Source organism: Sciurus carolinensis, chromosome 8, assembly GCF_902686445.1.
Source record: "Sciurus carolinensis chromosome 8, mSciCar1.2, whole genome shotgun sequence".
Classification (NCBI taxonomy): Eukaryota; Metazoa; Chordata; class Mammalia; order Rodentia; family Sciuridae; genus Sciurus; species Sciurus carolinensis.
The window spans coordinates 21735438-21757390 of record NC_062220.1 but is presented as its reverse complement, the minus strand read 5'-3'; the positions used below and the strand labels follow the sequence as shown (position 1 = coordinate 21757390).

At 40.6% G+C, this 21953-nt stretch overlaps 1 protein-coding gene across 2 annotated transcripts in view; it reads right to left on the bottom strand.

Annotated features, from left to right (window-relative positions):
* The window catches only part of Chchd3 (coiled-coil-helix-coiled-coil-helix domain containing 3), a 269393-nt gene that overhangs the window by 5387 nt on the left and 242053 nt on the right, over positions 1 to 21953 (bottom strand). For both annotated transcript variants that reach the window (XM_047562734.1, XM_047562736.1), the window contains one exon: positions 3038 to 3173. In XM_047562734.1, the coding sequence (XP_047418690.1) occupies positions 3038 to 3173 (136 nt within the window). The remainder of the gene's footprint in view (positions 1 to 3037; positions 3174 to 21953) is intronic.

Here is a 21953-nt window from a genome sequence, read left to right as displayed (position 1 = left end):
GAATTGTTTAAGAACAGCTGAAGATTGATGTGAATAAGTAGATGAATAAGAAGAAAGGAAAAGTAAGGCTAAGGAACATCCGGAAATTTTCCTACCAGTAAAATCTATTAGTCTCTAAGACGTGCCCCAGGGAAGCTGTGAAAGCCCAATCTTATGAGTCATCCAGAAGTGCAGGGGATTTGGCCTTGGATTATTCCATGGGGGAAACCCTTGCACTACGTCGGAAATGGACAACACCCCTAATGGGCTGTTGTCATGTTCACATGTCCACACTGGTCTCTGGATCGAACTTGAAGCATGAGAAGGGGAGTTGGCCATCAGGAACTGTCACAACAGGCAGTGACGACCACACGCACCGCCACGGTCTCTTCCGTGAAGAAGCAGAGTAGGGACCATGAGGTGAGACCAACTTCAAAAAGAGCAAAAGGACAACCTGGGATCAGAAGGAAAGTAACTCCTCCTGAAATTCCCATGTGAGCTCCTCCTGCCATCTTGTGTGATCTTCCAAGGGGGCAGTGCACGCTGCCCTGTGACCAGGGCACTACCATCTGGCTCCCCTGTTTTGACCCTCAGACTCTTACTACCTCACCAGGTTATCTGCGCTCCTGTCCCCTGCTTTATCGTTACGCTCTCATTTTCCCTCATTGTCTTACTTCTGTATTAGTGGATGATGGATGTCCCTTCGTACACTTTTCTGCTCAAAAACTAGACACTACTTAATTTATTTTGAAATTTGTTTTTATGGCAAGGTACCTCTCAGTCTAGTTGTTAAATTTACCATCATGACTTCCCTGGGTTTCAATGCTCTCAACTGTAAAATGGTGACAATAAAACCATCTATTTACATCTCAGGATGTCATAAAAAACAAGTCATAGGATGGATGTGAAATGACCTCAAAATCCTAAGTACTGTAGAAATATAATGTAGTAAGTTTCTTGGTTCTTGTTCATTTCAATGTTGCTGGTGTTAGGATAAAGGTTTTGTGGACTTTTATCTTTTTAATATTACCTTATATTATAAACTTCCTATTAACTGAATATAAGAGCCATGAAAACAATAGGTGCTTAAAACGTCTGACCACCAATAATACTAAATGATACGCAGACTGGGCAGGAACGGGGAGGAGGGTCTCTCTGGGAGTCACTAGTAATAATGTAATGCTTTTTGACTGATCTGTTTCATTTCAGCTTGAAAGTCTACAACTGAGGAAAGAAGGGGAAAAGAAGATTTATTGAAAACGTATCAATGTAATCACATTACCCCAATTCACAGATGAGAAAATGAAGGCTCAAGGTCACAGCACCTGTCAAATGCTGGGCATGGATATGATATCAACTCAGTTCTCCCAGATTCTAACTTTATTGCATTGTGTGGTGTTTTTGACTTTATCATGTTAATTTTGCTTTATTCTAAAAGGTGTCCCACTGATCCCTTGGAACCACACGTGGAGGATTCCACAAAAGTGAGGCAGGCAGAAGGGAATTGCCCTCACAGTCACCACCGTGGGTCATGTTACAAATCACGCTGTGGAAACGTGTGTGCCATAGACGCGCAGCTGAAACATGCATTTTGTCATGGCCATTCTTTCTTGATTCCCCAGCTGCTTCTCAATAAGGCACTATTATCAAGTTTGAAAAATCCATGAGTCAACCAACCAGTCTCAAGTGCTTCCAGTACTATTAATATTGAAGGTCGGAGTTCATTGAGAGCAAATCGGAGCTGTTTTTTTTTTTTCTATTTGTTTCTTTTTTTAAATTTTTTTAAAAATTTTTACAGACTGCATTTTGATTCATTGTACACAAATGGAGTACAACTTTTCGTTTCTATGGTTGTGCACGATGTAGAGTCATACCATTTGTGTAATCACGCATAGTGTAATGATGTCTGTCTCATTCCACCATCTTTCATACCCCTGCCGCCTCCTCCCTCTCATTTCTCTCTATGTAATTTGACAAATAAAATGTACTAACTTAACATTAGTGACATCACCTCTACCAAAGACTCTTAAAGACAAGAATCCCCGGCACATATTAAGAGGTACACAAGTTGCTAGAAGCAAGAAGCAAAAGCCACAAACCCCAGGCTCTGAAAGACAACATAGGCTTTTAATCTTGATTATATTTTTTCCACTAGTGTTACTGTTATTTTCCAGTCACCCAGACAATACCAACCCCCCCACCAGATATTTATAGAGTGTGAGAAATTTACACTAAATGTTATTATTATAACTACAACAAATTGGACTGCAGAAAGGCATGCTGTGTAACTCAAACACTAGATTTAGTTGGGTTAGAAGGTCAACTCTAGGGAGCTTGTCAGCAAAAAGAACTGAAGTTTCCAATAATTTCTGTCTCTCAGAACCACCTACATCCAACTGTTAAAGCAGTTAAATGACAGGCAATTACATGACCTGTTGGCATTGTTAATTTGCTTTAGGGTTATCATTAGCTTTCTAAAGTACATAAATTAGAGCAACTACACGTTCTGTGCACATCATATTATTCTGAGATGAGGGGTCAAGAGAAGAATATGGTATATGAAAGCAAGGAAATTCTTTCTTAAATCCCATCTCCAGTCTCCCTTTCCTTTCTTGAGTGGACTCAACCCACCAGTGGAAGGATCAACTAGTGATTGAATGGCAGGTTTCTTTCGTTGTGGTGTTGTTTTCTTTAAACAAGGTTCTCTGCAAGGCTATCTGGCCCCCTAATTTATAGCCTTTCTCTTTGCTGGCTTTGAATAGTGACCTTGGAATGTGAGGCAATGACCTTAAGCATATAATTATTAAAAGCAAAAGGTTTTCAGGGCAAATGAAAGAAGTATATAGCGTTTTCCCCACTGCATGTAAATAAGTTGAACATAGGGAGAATCTGGACTCTTCCTAGGATGATCTGGGTGGTGACAATTCTCGCAGTAATTCCTGATGAGGAGAGCTTGAGTTTTTAACGCGTTTCTTATACAGTGAATCCTTAACACTGCCCAAGGACAGTGGGCTTTCCGTTCTCCTGGTGCCCCACCTGGCCTGGCTTGCACACTCACCTGTTTGGCATGATTGACACATTGCATGTACTGGTTGGCCAGAGCAGAGCAGCTGAGGGTCTGGTGGCTATTCTGGCGGTAACACTGGAGGATTCTGGCCTGCAAGTCAGCACAGACTGGATGATACTCATACCGCCTGGAAACAAAAACAGGGACTAAGTGAGACAAATGGTCTTCATTCACAATAATGACAGGTTAAAGAATATATAATTATTAAATAAGATGTAAATACAGAAAAATGTTTAATGAAATGATTCTCTTAAAATTTTAAAGAAGCACAATGAAATTATTCCCATGAAAAAATGCACATAGACTTAATGAATATTAGGAATTTAGTTTCACTGATTAATACCATTCCAAGGGGCTCTGGATACCATAACCTTCTCTCCTAAATCCAAACCCCAAATCCCTGTGAATGGTGTGGGTACTCTGTAGCCCCGCATGCCAAGTCAGAAAACTGTGAGCCTTCACGTCTCTCTCCCATCCCCACATCCAGCAGGTCACAAAGTAGGACCAGCAGTCTGGCCCTTCTTCTCCATGCTCACTGCCATTACTGCAGTTCCAAATTATTTATGTCCTGTATTCAAGCAATGACCTCTAAACTGATCTCTCAGTTTTTTCCTCTCCTGCCTCCACATGACTTCCAGAGTGTTCTTCCTAATATATAAATCTGAGTCAGTGTCTTTCCTTACTACTTCTTAAATGAAATACAAGGCCAACAGGCATAGAGTCCTTCTTGATTAGATTTCTGCCTCCTCCTTTGTCTCCATCCCCACCTGCACACCACTGCAGCCTGGACAAACCACATTTGGGTTTGGTGCATATACTTCTGATGTCTTTGCTCATGCTCTTGATCTGGAAATGCTCTGTGCCCAAATCACCCACGCACACCTATGAATCTGCACAATATCTCCCCATCTCCCAGCTGCTCCAGTGCAGCCTTCTATGTGCAGCCTTCACTAGCTCTCCCCTCCCTGGAGTCCACACTCCCTTATGGTGACCCACTGATCCCCATCACTTCTCTCACTATACAGTGACTGACTAATATGATCCAGTGCCATATGCTAGCCTACATTAACTAGAATGCAAATTCCAAGCAGGACTGTGCCTTTTTGTGTGTGTAACCTCACCTCTTAGATATAGATACCTTTTAAGGAAGTAAGGCAATTAATCTGTTGAATGACTACAAATGAGTGGAAGGAAAACATTTGAAAATTCCCTGGGTTAAAAGTTTGCAATTGTATTCACATATCTCAGATTTTAGTTAATTATTCTCAGGGAATATGCTTTCCAAAATGTAAATGTTTCCAAAAAGTTTATAATATGCACTTGAAAAATAATAACAAAACAAGCCAAATGAATTATACAAACAAAAATAAAATATTCTTATTAACAATGGTAGGGGTACTTGGATTATAAGAACTAAATGTACATGGAGAAAATACATTAAATTTTCACTTTTAATCTAGGAATTCATTTTTTTAAATTAGTTTTGTTTAACACAAAATGCTTCCAGTCTTTCTTATCAGTTCTGTCTTTGAAATTTAAATTTTTTATTTCCATATAATCTTGAAATCACATTATTTTAAATTTAATGGGTTCTAAAAAACCCCTAGAGGACACAGGGAATATTTCCCATCAATAAGGAAACCCCTGGGTGATGATTTGTCTCCTCATTACTTTTATCCAACACACTAAGCTAATATATATTTTGCCAGAATAGAAATGCAAACTATGCTACTGGTCCCTAAGGGAATTTACTTCCCACTACTCTCCAAAGAGCAGACATACAGGGGAAAAATAATCTTACAAATTTTACATAACACTGCTTTTACTTTTTCATTCATTACTTTACTGCTTGGTCAAATAGCAAGAAGAGGAGTTAAGCCCAATTCCAGGAGTTTCAATTCTTTCTAAGATTTCAAAGTTCAGATGTCTGTGGATTTTTCTGGACACAGACTTCCCTAATCTTCTACCGGGAACACCAGCATTTAAAAAAGGGTCAGCTGTGCTTCCAAGAGCACGGGTGCAGATACCACTGACTGTTCATAGCAAGACCTGCGTCTGGATGAATACTGAATAAAACATGATTAGCATCAGGTCAGCTGAATCTAGTAAACACAGGGCTAATGATAACTACTCTAGTAGTTCACAGCAGAACTTCATTCTACCCGAGTGCTCACAACTTGATGTGTCTCCAATGTACCTTAGATTTAAAGTCAATGGGAAGAAGGGTGGAGAGGGAAGACTAGGAAAAACCTGAGCAGATACATGGCCCTTCCCCAGTATGGAGAGGAAAAGGCCAGAAGAGTGAGCATCCACACACTGCACACCAGAAAGAAGACACTGTGTATGTATTTTTTACCTTAAAAAAGACTGTTTGCAATGGGATAATTCATCTAAACTGTGGGCTCCTTAGAAAGAGGTAATATAAATTGTATATAAGCATTTACCCTGAGCTGAGCTATTATTCATGCAAGTTGAAGTCCATGAGTTATTTATGATTTGAAATGCGTCAAAATATACTTTTATCACCACAAATCAATACTACTGCTGGCTTCCAGGGCCCCTGACTTCCTGCCTGGTAGTCTGTTTGGATGAGTGTGAGTGCAGCAATCATCTGAAATCCTCTCTGTATGTTTCAACCAGTATTGACGATTAGATAGTAGACAGGGGGGAAAGTGGTGGAAATCAGCATAATTGTCCCTCAGTTCCTGGGGTAGACTCTGGTACATTCTCCTTGGATTAATCTGTAAGGGTAAAGCTCTGCCTCTGTATTGATCTGCCATGCTTGTTAGGCTGCCCTAATGCACTGTTTTCACTTTGGGAAAATGCTAAATGAGATTACCGTCTAGCATTAGAAGGCCATAAAGCACAAGCCATGGCACCCTCCATTCAGGAAAAGGGTTTCAAAGACATTTCCAATATGCATTATGGTAAACCCTCCGTGTAATCATGGAGTCGGCAATGGACTTTTATTGACTGCTTTCATTCCTGCTGATGGAAAAAGCCATTATTAAGCAAAAATAACAAAAGGCAGAATTTCAAGATATCTAAGAAGGAAAATTAAATCTTAGTTGCAAAGGACATTAAAACAATTCGATTTCCTTGCATGTAAGAAAGATTCAACAAAGCAATGGAGAGGCTGTAGAGAGGAAGATGAAATACAATTTTAGAGAGCTCAGAATAATAAGACATAATAGCTATCAAAACAAACAAATGAACAAACAAGTTTAGCAAAAAGGAATTATTGGTAGAATAAAGTCAACCTTTGAGAAATATACATCAACAACACGAAAAAAAATCCTGTTTCCTAGTTTACTGAAATTTTGGGGGACTTCCAATGGAACCCACCCTATGCATAGCTCTTTTGTTTTCTTCCTGCCCTTTCACTCCCAGATTCTTTTCTCCTCCTCATTTCCACTAGAAGCCTGTCTTCAGCTTGACTGTCCCAGTTCCAAGAGGGGCAGCTGTGGCCAAACCAGTTCATCACATGAAGGCAAAACTGGAGAACCAAAGGTTTGCCCGAAAAACGAATCAAAAGAAGCATTCCTGGTGGTAGTCTGTAGCAAAACTGTTTCACCCCTTTGGTTAATGTTTAATGGTAATATTCACTCAAAAGGCATTGAAGAAAACACACCCAAGTATTTTTCTCATTATAGTTGACAGGTCCTTTATAGAAACTTTGGAAAAAGAGAGAAAAGAAAAAGAATATCCATTTAGGCTGTTTCTAATTTTTCAGTATTTCACATAACTTGGTGATGGATTATTACTATCATTTCTGATTATTTCCTTAGGAGATTTCTTATAAGTTGAATTAATTGGTCAAAGAAAAATGAAAACATTTCGGTAAAAATGAAGCTGAGTTAAACAGTATTCAGACGTCTCCTCTTACGACCCTCCGATAGGGTTCTACTTAGGTATCTGTTCTACAGCCATCGCTGGTTTCACTGATGTCTCTCCTACTTTCATGTCTTAGACTCTTCTTTGATGTGGGTCTGAGCTTTAAATTTCAAGGAAACTACTTACCATCTTTTTAGTTCTGCTAATATAAATGGCAAGTATAATAAGGTAACTTCAGAGAAGGAAAAAATATGGAGATAGCTCTTCTCATACCACACTTCACTCAGAAGGTGAAAGAAGTCACGTAATGACAATCAGTTAGCAGCCACAATTTCTAAAGCTCGCAGGAACACAGAAATGGTTCCTTATGAGTGCAGGCACATGCAAAAAAGATCCTTTCCATGTATTTGGACCAGTAAGTATCTGAGAGAGTTCTCCAGATACCATAATGAACTACTAGGAGAAAGAGAAGGAGGTAAGGAGGGGAGGGAGAATTAATGAAAATGGCTGGTGCTGAAAGGAAAATTCTGATTTTTAAACAGGGCCCAACGATGCATCCTTCACGAGGTCAGGCAGTCTCCTAAAACCACATCTAACACACGAAGAGCAGGCATACAACACAGCTCTGGAGTCAGATCTTTTAAGTCTAATTCCTAGAGCACAATGCAGAATCTCTTATTTTATTTTGTACTAAACTGTTCATTACATGTTAAGCCTAGTGGCCAGGATTTCTGCTTTTATTTCAAAACATAAAACTAAAGCTGCTAAGAACGTTGCTTGTATTATAATAAAACCACTATAAGGTAATAAAAAGGAAGAAAAATATCTAAAATGTATTTATTATCTCCTATTAATTTTTTCATTTTTATTTTACCTTATATTTCAGTATTCTAAATACAAATGTTCAGAATAAAATGTAAACAGACTTTTTCTAAAAATGCAAGATTGAAAAACAATTTCAAGCATTTCTCACATTCCTAATAACTGCTAACCATTTCATTAATGATGTTTCTATCTGGGATGTAATCAAATTTTCATAATTATGCTTTCAAGGACAAATTTCTTCCAAAGGTGCCTGCTTTTTTTGTTTCCATTTGTTTGCACATACGTTTTGTGAACTAATTTCCTAAAAAATAAAATAAAAATGGACGAGATTTTCCCTCACAAACAACAATTACTAAAAATAATGAATGTTAACTACTATGTCATTCATCATCACAACGCAAAAAAAGCCAAGGACCTCCACTGTCATCAGAGATGGGAGCACTGGCCTTGAGTACAGCTGGACCAGTCCTTAACTCAATAAACCAGTCAAGCTGACAGCAGATCACCAGCCATAAGGAACACTGGCCACACAACCAACAGACTCATCTTGGGTGTTATCAAAGAAACGGCCAGCTCTGGCTAGATTACAAGAGAGTATGGCCAGTCCTCCATATCTGTTATTGCCAATTTCAGAAAATACTTGAAAAAGAAATTGAGTCTGTATTGAAAACATTCAGTCTTTTTTTTTTTTTTTTTGGTCATTATTCCCTAAATGATACAGTATGATAACTACTTACACAGCATTTGCATTGTATTTGGCATTATAAATCATCTTGAGATGATCTGAAGTATAAAAGGACGACATGTGCAGATTACATATAAATACTAAACCATTTCACATAAGGGACTTAAGCATCTGTGGGTATTAGTGTCCTTGGAAGTTTTGGAACCAATCCCCTGGATACAGAGAGGGTTCCTCCCGAAACCCCAAGGCTTTAGAGCAGTATCTATCTGAAAATACTTCACCATTTTAAACTGTAAGTTGAGGAACAAGATGTCAGAATCACAACTTGGTAATCTGGACCTATAAAAGGTAACCTGGAAGGAGGGAGAGGAAAGCACAGTGTTCCCCTGGATTTTAGGATCCTGAGTAAAAGTCCTCAATCCAGAAAAATTCCAGCCAGGATCTCTGCTCACCTATCCCAGCTCTTATGAGGATGCAACCCTCTCCAAACACAGACACAAAGTTCTTATGCCAACAGGCCTCACTTCCCCTAAGTAATCACCAACACACCAAAATGAAAGGTAAGCAAAACACTTCCAACTTTGCAGTATGTTTTCATTCTTCTTCAATCATACCAGGTACTTGGGAAAATGAGGCAGTGTGGGGATTTCGTAGCATGTGACCACACACTAGCTGGTGGGCGGCTGTCAGTGGAGGACAGTGCACTCTAACACTAGGGGACTCAGGACACACAGTTTTTTTGCCTGGGCCTGAGGAGGCAGCTCTTGCTTCTCCCTTCACAGAGAACCCCTCTTGGCATCTCACCAGTCACACCAAACCCAAATGGGATCAGGCTACCTGGGTTCACCCGGCACAAGTAAACTGCTGGAGAGTTCCTGCCCCTCATTAGGATTTTGCACTTAGAAAAATGGGACAATTTTCTGCAAGTCTCCAATGAATGAAAGCCCCTACTGTTTTGTTTTGTAAATAATCTCTTAAAATCACAGGACTTAGGGTTGGGGTTAAGGAGGAAGGCAAGAATGGAGGAAGGAAGGACTGTATAGAGGGAAAAGAGGGGTGGGAGAGGTGGGGGGAAGGAAAAAAAAATAACAATGAATCAAACAACATTACCCTATGTAAATTTATGATTACACAAATGGTATGCCATGACTCCATGTACAAACAGAGAAACAACATGTATCCCATTTGTTTACAGTAAAAAAAAAAATCACAGGACACGAGACTAAAGGCAATTTAATGTTAGTAAAAAAATTTTTTCCTGAAAAATTCTCCAAGAAATAATACCTTTGATAAGAAATAAGTTATTCAGATAAAAAAATCTGTGAAGTCAGGCATCTGGTGTGAGGCAAAAAAAAAAAAAAATTAGTTGGCTGATTTTTATTTTCCACCACATCATGGTATTCCAGACTCATATATGGGTTATGTACATCACGATATTTACCTCTCAATGGGAGAAAATAATTCTACTTCACCTAAAAGATATCTAGACTGTGGGGCAAAAATTATGTAGAGTTTAGGGACACAGAAGAGTCAGTGTCAACGTCAGCTCAATCTGGAAGGATCTCAAATTGACTTCCAGATCACACCATGTTCAGGACAAACTAGGGATGCTGTCTTCTTAAGCTTCCAAGGTCTTCCAATTGGACAAAAATTCTACAGCTACCATACTGCACTGTGGTCTCGGTGGGGAGACTTTATTTAGACATATAAGCCCCCCTGCTTCTTACCAATGCTTGGAATATCATTACTGCTTAGTAAATGTCAGGCAACAATGCTGCAGTAAAAACAGACACTATCGAGTTCACAATTGACAGTGCCTGAGACACGGCAGCAGCTCCTATATAGTCCTGTGGCAGTAGCGGGATCTCCTGCCATGCATACGGTAGAAGCAGATAAAATCACAATTCACAGATCAGAGAAAAAATTTGGCTTTTGGTTTTTTGGAATTGGTTTAAGCGGAATGTTTTCTCTGATATGCAGATGCTAACTCCCAATGTAGGGTGGAGAGGCTAGGGAAGAATAGAGTCACTTTAGCTTAGGGGGGACTGAAGGGAGGGGAGGGGGCAAGGAGATAGGAAGGATAGTAGAATGAGTCAGACATTAATACCTATGTACATATATAACTTTACAACTGGTGGGATTCTACATCATGGATAACCAGAAGAATGAGAAATTATATTCCATTATGTACAATGTATCAAAGTGCATTCCACTGTCATGTATAACTAATTAAAACAAAAAATATTTTTAAAAAAATCACAGTTCACAGAAGCAGCCCTTGGTTATAAGAATTTCAACATTTGGAGAAGTATTTTCTTTGTCCTTTTCATAGGTAAGCCATGGAACTGGAGAAATTTCAGGGCTACAAGTTACATTCAAATCCCCATGGGATTTAACAATGTGTGAATGAGACCAAGTAATCCTATGCAACAAATTGGTCCTATCTGAATATATCAGTAATAGAATATCATGTATTCAGGGCCAAGAGAATTATTATTATTATTGAAAAGTATGGCATTTACTCTCATCTGACTGTAAATAGTTTAGACCACTTAGATAATACAACATGATAACAACATGATAATCATAAGCATATACAATGCATCAACTTTAGATTTCTTTTTCTTTAAATATGTGTCTCTGTAAAATATATTGAACTTATGTTGATATTGATTCAGTTATTTTAGCCCCTTGGCTTTGTGAGTTATTTCTGTTCCCCACACTGCTGCTTTGGAATGTTCCTAAGTGTTCCAAGGATGGAAAAGAGGAGCTGGCTGGTTCATTCACGCTTTCATTCACTCAGTCACTCTCACAACAAATATGATTAAGCCACAGACAATTATTAAGCATTCATTACATGCCATCCACTGTGACAGAGGATGAATAAGATGTGATCCTTGCTGACAGCCAGTTCATAGTCTAGCAGGGTGAGACAGAAGTGTACACGGGGTCTTATAACCAGATCAAGAGGGAATAACATCAACACGCTGCAGAGCAAACACAGAAGTCTAGTCTTAGAAATGACCCCAGCCAAATACACCAGATTCCAGATGAAAAGAAATCCATCACTAGTGAACGCAGTGAGGATGGGCCTCAAGATTCTCATAAGCCAACTTTCAAGCCAGCAGGAACAGGTGTCCGGTGTATCTGGATGCCAGAGACTTTGAACTTGAATTATGAATACCTCCATGACCATAAACTTTCTAAACTCTTCTGCATTCCCTTGTGTTCGCTCATGCACATGCTAACACAGGGTTGGTATGGAGAGGTGGGAGGAGCTGTTTGTAGTAGAAGCTTAAAATTCTGAGTCAACTAGAGACTCCACAAAGAAGCAGAAGCCAGAAACCAACTTTACTACTTACCAACAGGAAGGCTGAGGCTATGCTTGCCAGGAGGGCTCTAGGGGTGACTTCCAGCTGGTGCCACTACGCCCTTTAGCCTCCTTGCTTCCTTGGTAGGAGTGCCTTTTGTCAGCACTTGACTGGCTGGCTTGTGACTGATGTTGCCAAGGAGAAAATGGGATAATTTGTCTCTGGATCAATGCCCAGATTTGGAGGATAAGGGAGATAGGAGGAACTGGGATAAGTTGGGGAAAGTAGAAGAAACCTGGGAAGCAGAATTATTTACCAGAATTACAGGGAAATCCTGGAGGGAAAAAAGACATCAGGGGCCATATTGGATCAGCTGGAGAATAAAAAGAGAGGGGTGACGGAGAAAAGCAGCCAACTCACTAGGAAGGACACGGGGAAGAGGAGACTGCACAGTCCAGAGCAGGGAACTATAGCAAACTGGGGTACTTGTTCTCAAAGATAACTTTAACTTCAAGTTCTTGAAAGGGCCTTATTCCCTTCACTGCCTGTCCTACCTGAAGACAGTGCTCGGGTTTGGAGGAGAGAACTGGAAAGCCCGCGGGGGGCAGCCTTGGCAGAGCCCAGGCATGGAGCGCCAGTCCTGGTACTCTATCAGGTTTTCCTGAAAGACAACACTTGCAGTAAACCCAAGACCTTCTGAGAAAACTTAACGAACGTCACTCCTAACCTCCTAGACACAACCCTTCCACATCTGGAGAAATATTTACCTCTATAGGCCTTACTGTGTCATTGTTGTCAATGAAATTTAACTGCTGTCATAACAGAGAATCCCAGAACCTTCCTGGGAATTCAGGGGTAGGGAAGCAGTGCCCTGTGCGTACACAGTCATGCCAAGCTTCTATTTCTAGGTGTTTAATAATTTTTCAAAAAGAATTACCCTTTGGGATGAATTTTTTATGCTCCTTCTTGGCTGAGAGGAGACTTGAGGGTTGAGTTTGGTGAAATTCCATTTGAGTCACCCAGGCATAAAAATACATAGCAGTACCCCTACCTCTTTCCTGCTAGGATCAAATTTAAGAGAGGGCTTTTAATACCAAGATAAGCTAAGAACAGCTTAATTTGAAAAATTTAAAAACTGTCACATATCTCAATGAGGGCTGTGACACATCCTAAAAAACTAGGTTAAGACCAAAATTTAAGTCTGTAGTGAGAGTGTATTACATTCCTTTAGGTGTTACTCTTTCTTCCACTACATTTAAAAAGCAAGATCTAAATACCAGACACACACTGGAAGGAATGTGCCCTTAACAGAAAGAGCTGCAAATGTATTTATTTTAGTGACAAGTGAAGGAAAAAATTACCCACACTGACTGGTTCTTTAAGTGTCAAACATGAGGAAAGTAAGGAAGCAGTTATTGGGAAGGGGACAGAGTTAAGCCTTTTGTCTATTTTCCACCCCTTTTGATTACTGGAAGGGGAGGATACTTAGACATGCCACAGAAAAAGGAAATTCCCCATGGGTGCAGGGTTGCCAGGTGAAGAATTCCATATGGGTTGAGGTCACTGTGTCCAGGCCATAAAGGATATGTAGGAAGAAAATGGGGAGGAGAACATTAAATTCACCCCCAAAAGCTTATCATGAAAGATATACACTCCTTGAGGTCACAGGTGTTACAGGGAATCTAAGTGTTCAGGAAATAGGGAAGGAAGTAGGTGGTACTTCAGGTCTGAGGAGGGAGGAAGGGATTGCTTCTATTTGGGGATAGAACCGGGGGTTCCTGGAAGAAAGGAGACCCCTAGGTGAAGGGAAGGATGGTAAGAGGTACAGAGGACATCTGTGAGGGCCAATGTGAGCCAAGATCCTGGCTCAGGCACATCCAGTACGCTCAGGGAACTTCGCTGAAGTGGAGGGTTGGAGGTGGGGAGAGGCAGACCTGAGAAGGGAGGGGTTGGGACACAGTCTTCCAATAAGAGATGGCCCGCTCAGGTTCTTCTGCACAGGTGATGGCCAGCCACCAGCCTTTCTGAACAAGAGTGAAGTTATACAGGTACCATCTTAGAAAGTGGATCTGATGTGAACAAATCAGATGGATGAAGTAGAGATCTACTGGCCACTGAGTACTTGGCTAAAGTTGAAATATGCTGATGAGGGGATTGGCCAGGCAAGATGGAAGCGCTAGCAAGCAAAAATGGAAGGACATAGTAATTGACAGGACATGAAGGGAAAGAAGAGGAAGGGCTGGAGAATCACACCATGACTCGGGCTTTGGGGATCTGAAGAATGAGAGTGCTCAAGCACTGTCAGGAAGCCACAGTGGAAATGAGTCCCCACTGCCCCAGGATCTTAAGTGCAGCTGGAGCTCAGCCTGTGGGAAGGTCTATAATCACACAGTACAAATCCCCCACAGAACACGTGGGGAAAAGGCAGAGAACAAATCTGGGCCTTGGAGAATGGCCTGTGTCAGAAAACGACAGGGAAGGAAGATGGAGAGGGAGGACAACTGAGCATGGAGAGAAGCAGCAACATAATGCTGTATCGCTAGGCTGGACAGACCAGGGTTTCGTGACAGAGAATATGGTCAAAAGGAATGAAGACTGATAAAAGGCCATGGAATGTGATTCCCAGCAATCTGGAGAAGGAACTGCAGCATAATGCACAAAGCAGAAGCCAGATGGCAGGAAACTGATAAAGAAGAAAATGGGCAGCAAAGAAATGAAGGCAGTGGGCTAGGTGGGTCCAACAGCCTTCACATGCTCCGGGCACTGTGGGAGATGAGAGCTGCCTTATCGGGGTCCATCTGGCAATGGCGAAATATATATGGCGGGGATTGAATCTGGCTGGAGATGACTGGAAAGCCTGAGATAAGATGATGGAATTTCAGGAAGGAATGGGAAGGGCTTAGGCAGTGCATGGTGGTACAGGCAGATATATTCCAGAGATGAAGGAAGGGAAGGAGGGTAGGCAGTAAAAGAAGATGGGAGAAAGCAGAGCCAGAGGCAATGGCGCCACTAATGGACTTTTTTTTTTTTTTAATTCACATAGAAATTTATATACAGGCTAAAGAGCCAAAAGACTTTCAGCAAGGGCACATTCTGCAAGCACATTTCCATAAAACAGAGTAAGAGTAAGAAGAAAGGTATGCTCAGAAGTTGGTCAGTTGAGGCAGATTGTGTAAAAAAGATGAATTTTCAAGAATTTTAAAGAAAGAAAGATGTGCAGAGAGGAAGATGTGGTTCATGCAGAGAGGGTGCGGTTGAGGAGTAGCACACAGATTTCTTGGCTCAAGCAAGAAGTCCACAGTGAAGAATATTCTAAAATGAGGCTGGTGAGGTGGGGGAAGAGTGGAAGGAAATGGTTTGCTAGGTGGGAAACCTCAAAGGTTGGCTGAATCACCCAACAGCGGCAGGAACCCAGAGAGCAAGCCTGCTCGTGAGAAAGGGAGGGTTTTCCTGTGGAAGCTGGGCACCGAGCAGCGGAGTGCAAGCTGGAGGGAGACCAAGCTACCTTGCAAAACCCTGAGACCTGGCAGGCACAGAGGACATCACAGAGACACTCAGTACTAGTGAGCGGCGTGCCAGGCTCCCTCCTGTATCTCCCAAGTTGTACTCCTCACTATGATACACCTGCTTCTATATAAAATTAACATAGCTAAGGCAGGGATCCTTTGTGCACTTGCTGATGGCTTTTAGGTCACACTTGTACCCAGTCTCCACTACTTTCACTCAAGTCCCCTTCTTGCTCTCTAAGACAGATGTGCTCTCAAATTGATGGTTGGTTAATGGTTAATGGAAAATGGAGAAAGCCTGGCATAAAATACATTAAAAAAAATAGCAGTTTATGGATTTTGATTAACTATGATTACTTATTCTACATAAGCTCAAGATGTATACAAGTTCAATTTAAAATCATATAACATCTATGTGTCAATATATGCAGGAAATAAACCTGAAAAAAATATACAACTGGAAATAGCAGTTGCTTCCAAGGAAGAGAGCTGGATAGGTAGTCCAGAGTTCAGAAGATTTACTTCTGCATATGAAATTTACTTGAATTTTCTATTATGTACATGTACTGCTTATCAAGAAATAATTTCTAAAATGCAATGGTATATCTCATATATACATACATGATGTATGCTCCTGCAAAATTGTTATGAGAAAGTTTGCTTTCCCTCCAGGATGCCTAAGTCCCACAATTTCTAATGGTAATGCCATTTCCATGGGTTTTGTGGTACTAAATAGAAAACTGATTGAAAACTTAATCCCAAGACTCCCCACATGCAAAAACTACACCAAGACAAAAATGTAAATTGGGAAATAACTCAATGCCTCCCTACACATCAGCCGTCAGCACAAGTTTGGCACAAGTCCTGATTTAACATCTCAGTAACCTTGTGAGAAAAAGGACAGAGAAACTGCCAAATTAGTGAAGTCAGGGGTCAAAGCATTGGGAGTAAAGTGTAACAGGACACTCTAGTTGAAAGCTTTCTCCATGCATGGAATTATTCCAAGTAAGTCCCTTCTCTGTCTTTTTAGTCCCACCTGTCCCACCTCTTTCTCTCTCTTGACTATAAGAGAATTACAATTAATTCTCTTACAATTATTAATTACAATGACTCCCAAAGCTCAGGCCTTGGCCCCTGCTGTTCTTCCACAGTTCCTGATGAAGTCAATCTTCTCTCTTTGGTGTTTCTCCTACTGCTCCTGTTTGTATGAACTGGATTTCTAGACTCTTCACCAGTCAGCAGCTCTGAGTTTAGATTTCACTGGACTTTAGTTCTTCTGTAAAATACCCAGATAGTAATCCTACCTGTCTGGAGCCAGGGCTAGATCTGATGGCCCACTTAGAGTCCTTCTACCTTTGAGAACTCTACACTAAGCATCAGCTGGATATGTTCAATTCTGTTATTTCCATTTTCTTATCCTGACAAGATTTGTCTTCCATTTTTCATCAACAGCAATACTGTTAGCTCATCATTTTGCATTCAATTTCAGTTCTTTTGCTATTATAATATTATATGTAAGAAGTCATTGAGATAGTTGGTTCTTGCTTTGAAATGCTTTTGCCTTCAACTCTTCTTCGTTTTCCCCTCTCACCACCCTGGGCTAAGCTATGGCTTCATGCATACACCATTACTACAGTCTCCAGCCTCCCTGCCCTCACTGTCGCCTGGTGATGCTTATCAACACAAATTCTTCTCAATGAATAGCCTGCAAAATGCCAGGCTCGCCTAGCAGCCAGCCAGAACTTCCCACCTCTTCCACCTCCCGAAGCTAATTTTGCTTTCAAAATATTTCTCATATACCTTGCCTTCTCACAAGCTACTACTTGTTGCATTGGGAGAAAAAAATACCCAATGAAACTTCTACTAAATCTCTATTTACCTATTGTGGCCTCCAAGTGGAGCACAGATGGTGACATTTGCAAGGTTGTTTTCGAACACAATCCAATATGAACCAGTATAACAGCCAAGGAGCACAACTACACATATTCCTAATGTCCATTTCCCAAGCCATGTTATAAAATTATAAAATCATTCTCTGAATTGATTTTATTTTTCACTCGTGGATAAGGGCACTATCTATAGCAGCAATAAGTTTCCATAGGAACTAAATTCATTTCAAAAGGTTGAACATAGAGACTTAAAAAAAAAGGGCTCAAATAACATAACAAATTTGTACATAGTGCTTTATATTCTTGAGGCTCAGAGCATTATAAATATTAACCTTTTATTCCCTGGAAATGAAAGACAGTCTCTTTGTAATGGAGAAATGGATATGTTTAAGGGAACTGGTAAGGGGAAGAATTTAAAAGGTAAGTTGCTAATTACTAGTGTTTCATTTCTAGCATTAGGGACAACTAATTTTACATGATATGGTAACATTATGCATTTTGGGGACTACACTATGGATTCAAAGGGTTGCTAAAATTTTCCTGCTTAATACTCTATAAATGAAATATAAATATTAGAAGAAAATATATATTCAAGGCATTTTGTAGCATAAAAGTGAAACATTTATCTGGGTATATAAACATATCCAAAGTACATGTCCCTCTACAGAACATCTACACAATAACTTTGCAACTTTAAAAATCTAATGCCCTTTTTTTCTTCTGATGAACTGAAGTATTCAGTACTGATGTCATAAGAAGGCATTAAATTCTAACACATCATATAATCTCATCCTCTTGTGTTACATAAATGGATTTAAGTATTTTTCAGAGGACAGGGAAGATTTAGCAAATTGGCTTAACATTCTGGGCTGCTGCTGAGACTTAAAATGAACAAGACGAAATATGAAGTACAGAAAACAACAATCTGCTACACAAATTCTCCAAATGATTATGATCAGCCTCATACTCGAGTATTTCAGAGGTAAAATCTCAGTGATTCCCACATAAAGGCATAATGATGTATTACTGCAGGACCAAATAATGCATTTCTCAATTCAAGTCTGGATTGGATTCACCATGCTGAGCTCCATTAGTTTTACATCTCCCTAAGGGTTCCAATTCAGCAGTATTAATCTATGCCATTACACACAGCCCCCATCTACAAATGTCTGCCTTATGAACGTCCCTTACAGCTTTCCAGTTGAGTGTTTCTCGAGAAAAATCACAAAAGTAGGAAAATTGGAATCACTGAAGATTCCCAAGTAAGCCGTAAGCCCTGCCTACAAAGTCATCACATTTCGGTGCTAACTTCACTCTCCTCTTCATTATTATGGATATTCATGATGCACCCATCTTCCTCTGGGATCTCAGCCCTTTCCATCCCCTTTTGCTCTTTGCTAATGACCTGGTCTTTTATTTCATGGAGAAAAATAAAAACCAAAGGGCAACTCTCCCCTCTTACCATCATAAAACCTAGATCTGCATCTATCCTCCCCTTTTCCATTGTTTTTTTTTAAAGAGGGAAAATTTGTCTTATAAAAAGAAAGGCTAAGCTCTGCAATAAAATGAGATATAATGAAATTATAATGAAATGAAATACAATGAAACAAACAAAAAAAGCAGTCCCTACCCATGGATCCAATTCTTACCTGCCCTTCACCCTGCCTTGTAGTGGGGTTGTATCCTCAATCTCTCCCTCTACTAGGTCATTTTTACCAGCACTCCAGCATTCTCTAGAACAGTATTACCCAGAAAAACTTTCTGGAGTGATGGAGATGTCCTTAATCTATGCTGTCCAACATGGTGGCCACAGCCATGTGCCTGTCAAGTACCTTAAATATGTCCAGTGCAACAAAGGAAATGTATTTTAAATTTTACTCAACTTTAATGAATTTAAATCTAAACAGACAGCCATGGCTAGAGGATACCATATTGTTGAAGGCCAAGCTCTAACAAACACTACCTTTGTCATTGCCACCTCCATTTCCTTACCTTCTACCCACTCTTCTATCCACACTAATGTGGTTTCCACTCCAGCATTCAATGAAATAGCTCCTGCTAAAACCAGAGACTTTGGCCAAATATGTGTGTGTGTGTGTGTGTGTGTGTGTGTGTGTGTGTGTATACACACACTTTTTTTTTTTTTTTGTAGTGTTGGGGTGGAGATCAGTGCTGGGCATAGAACCCAAGGGCTAACACATGTAAGGCAAATGCTCTCCCACTTGAGCTAAATCTTTAGGTTTCAGTGACTTTTTTCATAGACATCTTATAGGACTGACCAGAACAGACATGTTCCAGTAAATTATCCCCCTTTCTTGAAAAAGAGTTTCTTGGCTTCCATAACATAGGACTCTCTGCTCTCCCTCCTAGCTCTCTCTGGCTTACCTTCTAACCGATCTCTAAATGTTGGAGTCCTCAGGGCCATGGGCCTGCAGGTCTTTGCTCTTTTCTCTCTGTACTCTCTCCACAGATACCTCAACCATTCTCATGGCTCCGAATGCAATCTGTGTGCTGGAAGCTATCAGATTCTGTATCTGCCACCCAGTTCTCTTATGGGGGGCTACCTCCTGCCATTTATACTGCAGGGTTTCCCAGGCACTGCATGCTTCATTTCCTCCTCCACCCCTGACAATCTGTTCTGTCATCCTCATTTCAGTAAATGGGCCTCCAAAATCAGGAGGTCCTCTTTGCCTCTTCTCTCTCTGCATTCCCAATATCCAAGTCTTGTCAACTAAACATCAAAGAGAACTGCAATCAACCCATTTTTCTCCATTTCCATTGTCATTAGCCTAGTCAAGTCACCATAACCACCTTCCTGGAATATTTCAAGTCTCCAAAGTAGTTTCCTGCTTTCCATTCTCAGTCCACCACCCTTGTCTTTGTTGCAATTCATGAATGAGGTTGAGCTCTTAAGACAGATCCGAGGGCTAAATAGTGGGTGTTAGGAGACGCACAAAGGAAGGGCTGGCTGCAGGACCAGCATGTGTAACAGCCTGTGGAAAGAACTTAACTCCTTTCAAGGTCTGAAGGGAAGCAGAGTGTGGGAAGCACAGTGCAGAGAGATGGGTCAGTGGCAGCATCTGGTAGGACTACCAGCCAGAATCATTATTTGAAGTTTTAGTCCAAGAGAGGTGGGCAGTCTTGGAAGGGTTAGAAGATAGATCAGATTTGTCACTTAAAAGAGACATTCTGGTTATCCTTTTGTCAATTCCAGGGGTACACACTCTACAGACCTTGATAGCACTTTTCACAGGGACCATTGTCAAGTCATATAGGTGATCAGTCCTTTCTTCCATTAGACTATAAGCTCTGAGACCACAGGGACCACATCTCTTTAGTTTACTGCAGAATTCTCATGCTTGGCACAACATCTGCTAAACGCCACAGACTGCTCAGACCTTTTGTCACCTATAGCCATTGGGGCCCCTCTGCACTCTGCTCTGTTTTAGCCAGGGTGTATGTGTGGCGACAAGGTGGACCTGCGAGGAAGAGTGGCCACATTATGCCGGGGACACAAATGTTGTTAACATCCAAACTTGAATTGAGAATGAATTTCCCAGGAGAGTAGTATGACCAAAGTTGGCCAGGTTCTAGAATAGTTACTACTTATACTTTAGCCATTTATGGTGATGGTTAAAAATGCAGAATTCGACATCTAAAATATACAGGTCCAAATCTGGGCTCTAGCTCTGACTTGATAAATAAGGCTGAGCAAGCTGCTAAATCTCTCTAAGGTGCAACTTTCCCATCAGCTGCCACCACTTAAGACTGTTGTGAACATTAGTAAGATAAGGTTTAAGCTCCAACACAATGCCTATCACGGAGTAAGCTAAACACTATCATTATTATTTCAACTAATACATTTGGACAGGTTTTTCTGGGATCCTATTCGTTTTTCTTTATTTCCAAAGAAAATTAAGTTTCTACTTTCAAACAGCCAACTTGAAAATCAAGTTTTAAAATGCAGTTCACCTGAGTGTTGGTGACTCTTTACGTAACTTGTTGGTGCCCACAAGGTGCTCCAGTGGGGTCAAAAGATGGCTGCTACACATGTTTTTGATAAAGGGATTAAAAAGCTGTACCCCTGTTAAAATCAAACCTCCAGCATGGGGCATGTAATTAACATAAACCTATATACCTTTTCTTTCCTCAACTAAGTTCTCATGGGGTGCAACAGCCCTCCCTATGAATAAATGGAATTGTATTTGAAGTAATTACACTTGGCACAGATTTGCCCACTGCTGGTGGCACGGCTGCTACTTGTGACTAGGCAGTGAGGGGAACTTAACAGAATTGATGGCAAACTGCTTTAATTTGCTTTCATACTAGCACAATCCTGTGTAAAATAAGTTGGACATTTTAAGAATAATAAACACCACACAGTTAAAGTTCTATTACCATTAAACCAGTATTCAAACAGGCCAGAAACTGGTTTTCAGGCTCTTTTAGCAAGTTTCTGTATCTTTAGGGTCATAAATGTCATTCTGTAAAGTCAAGCTGGCAGTTCTCAGCAGGAAGCCTAGAAGTGCCAGTGTTAATTAAAAATGTCAGATACCATTTTGGTTTGTTCATGCGGCGAGTTCTGCTCCTTCCCCTCCTCCATCCTGAGAAGCTACAACCACCAAAGGACATTCAGAAACAACAGGGAGAAGCAGGAAAGTACTGATGATGATTTCATTTCCAAAGGGCTTCTGATGCCAGGTAATAAGAGCACTGATGGTCATGCCCTATAGCCAGTCCACAAGCAGGAAGGGGAAGAGGAGGGCTGGAAGGATTCTCCTTTCTGTAACACACACACCATGGCCAGATGCCAGGAAAACCCAAGTAAATGTTAAAGATGGGCTTCCCTGGGCCTTA